Below are 6,254 nucleotides of genomic sequence, written 5' to 3'. Positions count from 1 at the left end.
GGGCTACCAGGAGTCATAAGTTCCTTCTTTTTGTCTCCACTGATACCTGACAATTGGCTTTCTTTCACCTTATTCAAAATAACAAATTGGGTTTATTTCTTTGTCGTCCTTTTTAGAAAAAAGCTTTATTCTCAATCAATAATAAATTATGGACTTTATCTCTAAAGTTATCAGATTACGGATATGTGCAAACAAAATTTGATTTGACTTCCTAGTTCCTGCCATCTATTCTCGGCCTTATGGAAATCCGTGTCCAGAAAGTCTTTTGGCAAAAAACTCTCCCCGTTTACTCTTTGGATGGGATACACACCCCAGTCCCCCCCACTTTATGAATTTCAGCATCCTCACTTTCTATAGCTGCTTCTCTCCTCTTCTCATCTCATGGTCCCCATGAACTTTTAAAAAAATTGAGACAAAAAGGTTCCCATTTTCAATCCCCACATATCCTCATGATGTTTCTCATCTCTCAAATCACTGTGTGTTTGTAAGGAAATGGTTAGAATATAAAAATGAAAAAACCAATGGTCTTAACCTCTTAGGGGTGAAGATTGACTGGAACAGTCAAACCTACTGATGGGGATTAATGAAGTTAGGGTGAAGTGTTTAGAATAAATTAAAGAGCTCACATGGGTAGGCATGGGTGGAGTACAGGAGTGAATACTGTTTCTGTCTTTTACTATCTTAAAAAAAGGAGGGACCAATTGGCAATTGTATTGAACAAAGTAACTAGAATCCATGACCAAGGAAACTGTTTTAAGGACTGTGGGGACACATAAGTGTGGCATATTGATGTTCTGGGACTCTGGGTCAGTGACTCAGAGACGCAGAGCTGCTCAGGCATGTAGTACTGCAACACAGTGTACGTTTTGTATATGTAATGGTAAAGACTAAGTTCTATCACATCAATACGCTTCCATCCCTTCAACCCTACCCCCCATGAAATGAAATAGTGAAATGAAATATTCCTGATCTCCTGTCCCTTCAGGTTGTGACTTATCACTGATAATTAATTACTACTTGCATCATGGTTTTCATCATCATGAGAAGGGAAATCCCATTTCCAGATGCAAAGAAAATCATACCATGGTTTCCTCCTCCGTGACTGGGAGAGTGGGAGAGTTTCTTTCTTCCTCTTTTTTTGATTCTCCTGCTAACACAAAACCACATGTCATCAGATAACATTAAATGGCATTTGCATTGACCAATTGGTCATAGAAAATTTTAGAAGAGAAAGGAAAAAGGAATAAAAAGAGTTTCCGATATTCATTACGAGAAAAAGGAAAGAGTATCACTACATCTGCGATTCTGCTATAAATATATGTACTTCACACTTCCCTTACACTTCTAAAGACTTACAGTTCAATAGCAAAAATGTAAATAAGAAAAACAGTAACAAAAGAACTGGAATTGTAGATTAGGATGATACTCAAAAATCCTACCATATACCAGCTTAAGTTAAGTTTTATACGATAGATGAGAAGATAGGGAAGAAGAATAAAAAGATAGCTGCCATTGACGTAAGGAGATCGACACCAGGCTTCTCTTTTAATAATGCTTCTCTGAAAATATGCTATTCAATCTTCATCTTCCTTCTTTCCTTCAACTAGGTCGAAGGAAGAAACAGGTAAAACTCAAAATGATGTGCTTCCTCGTCCTCTTATCAGATGCGTCTGAGCTCTTCTTTTTCTTCTTCTTCTCCTCCAGGTCGTTTGTTGGTTTCAATTTTATTTCTTCGTTTGTCTTTGATGATTACGGATATGGGGCCGTTCAACCTGTATCAGGGACAACAAACAGATTCTTACTACCTTGATTCCAAAAGAAAAAAATGCCATGGGATGTCAAAGACCGTGTAATAGGTCATGAAGTATAAAAGAAAAATAAATGGACTATGGAAAATACTGATTTGGAATATATTCAGTTCCAGAGAGAGAGAGAGAGAGAGAGAAGTTCCATCTTCTTCCACCATTCAAATACTTTGACAAAATTTCAGTACAGCATATTTTCCATTCCATCTCCCCCATCAATTCGTCAGAGAGAGAAAAAAAAAAACACAGTTAAATCAGTCTAATACGATTCTTTAAATGAGAAGAAAATCAATTTTCCCCGTCTTTTTCATTTGGTGAAAGAAGAAACGTGTTTCTCAGGCCTCAGTAATTTGAGGAGACTTTTCAAGAAAAGTTAAAAAGAAAAAAAAGAAAAAGATTGCCTAATTAAATACCGAAATAAATGGAATCAGAACAATTACTCTACTCCAGATGAAGATAAGAGAAGGGACAAAACCCCAAAGGGTGTGCCTGGCAACGTGATGATTGCGAAATTGGACTTATAATCGCTTGGGCGATCTTCTAGTAGATTAAAGATGATGATACGATCAAAAGGGCAAAAAGAGAGGAGAAAAACAACCACCACCTCTTGTCTACGGAACCTCTGAGGTCTGAGCACTGAACCAAGCGACCAACATTACTGAATACTGACTGCAAAACCTCCCCTAGCTTCAACGTTTTTGTATGTTTTGGCATCATTCGTTGTATATGAAAATCATAAGAACAAAAAATGAAAAAAAAATGAAGTCTAATTGACATTTTAAAATAAATTTAAATCCCACAAGCAATCCACCATTTCTTCTTCTTCTAGTTAAACACGGAGTACTCGTTAAATGTTTTTTAAAATGAAAGAGAAACTAATTTGAGCAATGTTATTTGCAATATTTTTTTGCGGTTTTTAATTAATATTCTGACCTGCAACATTTTATGGGGCTTTTCTGGTCAATCAAATTGAAATGATGCACACATGCAACGTCCAATTATTCCGGATTTTTGTTTGCACGCACGCTTGTCACACGTGCAAACCATATGAGAGAGAGCGTACCGAGAACAAAGGAAAATCAATGACAGGCAGAGAACGAGAGACGAGATGAAGACCCGAGTTTAAGAAGACGGATCAACATTCTTAATCTCATCGCTCCCTGCTCTCTGGTGTTGATGATGCTGATGCTGGTGTTCTTGTTGCGGTTGTGGGATCTGAAATGGGTTATCGAATGGAGCCAAAGCCAAGGAAGAAGGTAACGCGGTGCTCATCTGATTAAAACCACCACCTCCCCCAGCGGCAGTCCCATCATAGCCTCCATTAAACCTGACAAGCTCCTCCTGTTGCTGTTGCTGTGCGTAGCTTCTCATCATTTCTTGTTGCTCTCTAGCAGCTACAACGGCGGCTAGATGTTGTGCTTCCAGCATCTGCTGGTGGTGCTGCTGTTGCTGCTGCTGCTCTCTCATTAATAGCTGGGCCTGTGCTTGCGCTTGTGCTGCCGGCATACCCAATCCTACTGGTGACATTCCGTAGGGTCCTGTGTTGGAAGAAGGGTTGTGGTGCGGATGCAGGAGCTGGTGGTGCGGGTGTTGATGGCTCAGAGGGAGCATCGCAGCTGGGCCTATGTAGTTTGCGAGTTCCTTCTTTGCGTTAGTGAGATCGTGCTGGACCTGCTTCAGCCTGTGTTGAAGGATTGAGATAAGACCCACACAGCCGTACACGGGATCACGAAGCCTCGCTTCTGCCTCATACGCCAAGGAGTTCACGGCGTCCTCTCTTTGTGAGGGGTTGAGTTCGTTGAGGAGCTTGGCAACGTTACTTGCGCCGAAAACCTTGTGCACGTTCGCAAACTTTGTTGGCTGATCTGGTGGGAAATAGGGCGCAAACACGCATTCTTGTGTGCACTTCCGCCGAAGAAATTTGCACGCGGCGCACGGAGAATTGGACGACGACGCCATTTCTCTTCACTCCTGCAACATTTGTAATTATAGACTTCAGCAACGAAATCACTAAATAAGATTTTTGTAACGATGGATCTGAGAAAGACATACCAAAAATGATCACAGAGAGAACGAGTGTTTCTTTGCCCTCTTCTGTAGAGCAGAGTAGTCCATACGAAAAAAATAATTCATGATTTTATTGGATTCAGAGATCGTCTTTCTATTTACCTATTTTGGCAAACCGGTGTGCTTTTGAAAGTTTCTTATTAGGGTTGCGGTTACCGAGTATCTTTTCTCCAAATGCAACGGACTAAAATACGCCGGAGAACGACGTGAGTGAATGCAGGAAGAACACTCTAGAATCTGGTGTTAGCTTACCGGTAAATATGAAACCAAAATAGGGGAGGTGGAAGTGAGCGAGGGGGTTACTCCACCCCGCAAAACCGCTCGTTCTCTTGTCTTTGGTGCAACGATGAGGCTGAAACAACCGCACAGATTTATCCTCTCTCTCACACACAATGAAGATATTAAAGACAAAAATATCACAGAGGTCTAAAATCAAGATGCTGGGAACCAGAACATCTGATCTTCTCTTCTCTTTCAGCGAATATTTCTCGATTCGGATCCTATTTTTAAGGATAAATGGATGAATAACTATAAAAGACCTGAACTGAACATCTATTCCCCTAAGACTGAGTCGTTGCAATCTTCCATTCCAATCGATTGAGATCTTCCTTAAAATATAATCTAAACGATCTCGAATCTTCGGTTTCAGACTTTCGAAGATCATACGAACATTAAAGGTAAGTATTACCAAAAGAAGATGATAACGAGAAAAACAAAAGAGTAACGACAGATCTCTCACCTTCAAACCTAGATTACGCCTGTAAAACTCCAGATCAGACTTTGAAGCTTCTCTATTAACATCTCCATAGCAGCATCAACATCTGTAAAAGAAACAGAAAAAGAGGAAAAACTGAACCCTAGAAAGAAGTTCAGACGAACCAAAAATTGAAAAACAATAACCTCATTCACGAGATGAACAGAAGAAGCTATAAATCGATCAATACCGCAAGTATCAAATAACAAAAACCCTTTGCTAGCTTGCTTGTGTTCTCCGATTGAAGATTCTAAGGTCGTGTTCGCCTTCGTCGTCGCCGCCTTGGTTTCTTTTCCCTGAAACCTCTGCTTCGAAGAGAACGAACGCTCTCGATCGGATTCACAGACTCTTTTGGAACAAGTTTCAGGATCCCAAAGAGAAGAAGATAAAAAAATAAATAAATAAAAACGATATGGTAAATAAAAATGAAAAATAAGGAAGATAAAAAAACGAGCAGCGAAGTCTTAACCATCGAGAATAGAACGTCATTTTATACTAGGAGCTTCCAGCTGTAAGGGGCCAGTAACCACATTGGTTGCAAGTTAAACCGGAACGATACCGCTGATTCTGCCATGTGGCATTTTTCTTTTCTTTTTTTTTTCAGAAAGACTGAAAAAGTGTAGACATATATCCCAAGGTTTGTTACTCATGTCAAAAAAAATTTTGGAGTCAAAATTAATGAACTTTTGGCCCTGTTTCTTTGATGAATAAAAAATGGGAGAAATTTTGTGAAGGTGAGTCTCACATATTTTGGATTGAGTTGATAATATGGATCCAGTTTTCGTACCGATCTGTTCTCGATCAATAGGGTGCCAATCACTTTTATCTCTTAGTTTTTAAAAAAAGTATATTTTTTTTTTTTCTATTTTACCCTTGTTATGATACGGGTAATAGATTCGGATTGATCAAGAATCGGGGATCGGTCTCAGTCGATATCGATACAATACGACTAATATGATATCGATACTTGAAACCATGGTTGACAATGAAAGGAAAGGAAAATAAATAATTGATTGTATAATTTTTAGTGGGAAATATAGGAAATGGAGGTAGGATGAAATGCTGAAAGAAATAGAATAAATAGGAGGATGAGAGAAAAACACCCAAAACAAATTTTTCATGAAGTTTTACCAATTATTTTGAAAGTGAGTGGGGTGACGAAAGTTAAATGAAACAGATAACAGTTATTGCATTAAAGGTCTTTGTCTGGTAAGTTTTTCACCCCACTTATCTAAATGTTCACATTGTGGTAATTTGTGGAAAATAAGTATAAGTTTCCCACCCCTTTTTATCTTTTCTATTTTTCTCCATCAAACACACGTGGACTTAGGGAGAGGATTTCCTAAAAGGCATCGTGAGTGTGGGGGGCCAATGGGAGCATCCGTGTAAGCATCAACAAGCTAGGGTGGGATTTTTGCCTTTCATGAGGAGTGGGGCGATCATTTCGCATGCATCCAACTAGGGGACGGGGTGGTATTTTTGTCACCCACTATGTCTTGGCATAGGGGTGCGCAATTAGGAATGATCTTTTTCCTTAATTAACATTAGGGTAAGAGAACAATGTTTGTTTGCATTGACACTGCACTAGCACGCAGATCACGCGAAGGCATTTGGGTGGGGACCAACGA

General features: G+C 39.5%; 1 protein-coding gene across 3 annotated transcripts; it reads right to left on the bottom strand.

Moving 5' to 3' along the window:
* Positions 1 to 1,233: 1,233 nt before the first annotated feature.
* Positions 1,234 to 5,093, bottom strand: LOC122073025 (LOB domain-containing protein 36-like). 3 transcript variants are annotated; one of them, XM_042637505.1, is made up of 4 exons: positions 4,817 to 5,093; positions 4,612 to 4,693; positions 1,975 to 3,776; positions 1,234 to 1,772 (listed from the first exon to the last, which is right to left on the bottom strand). In XM_042637505.1, the coding sequence occupies exon 3, from the start codon at positions 3,762 to 3,764 to the stop codon at positions 2,928 to 2,930; it is 837 nt and encodes a 278-aa protein (XP_042493439.1). In that variant the 5' UTR covers positions 3,765 to 3,776; positions 4,612 to 4,693; positions 4,817 to 5,093; the 3' UTR covers positions 1,234 to 1,772; positions 1,975 to 2,927. The 3 variants fall into 3 exon arrangements, with proteins under 3 accessions (XP_042493439.1, XP_042493438.1, XP_042493440.1); XM_042637504.1 differs by having other exon boundaries at positions 2,869 to 3,776; XM_042637506.1 differs by lacking the exons at positions 4,612 to 4,693; positions 4,817 to 5,093 and adding an exon at positions 3,858 to 4,562 and having other exon boundaries at positions 2,869 to 3,776.
* Between the last annotated feature and the right edge of the window lie 1,161 nt (positions 5,094 to 6,254).

Source organism: Macadamia integrifolia, chromosome 3 (assembly GCF_013358625.1).
Source record: "Macadamia integrifolia cultivar HAES 741 chromosome 3, SCU_Mint_v3, whole genome shotgun sequence".
Taxonomy (NCBI): Eukaryota; Viridiplantae; Streptophyta; class Magnoliopsida; order Proteales; family Proteaceae; genus Macadamia; species Macadamia integrifolia.
This window is presented reverse-complemented; position numbering and strand designations above follow the sequence as displayed.

Coding starts and splice junctions, on each gene's coding strand:
- LOC122073025 (XM_042637505.1), bottom strand. CDS start 3,764: ATGGCGTCGTCGTCCAATTCTCCGTGCGCCGCGTGCAAATTTCTTCGG.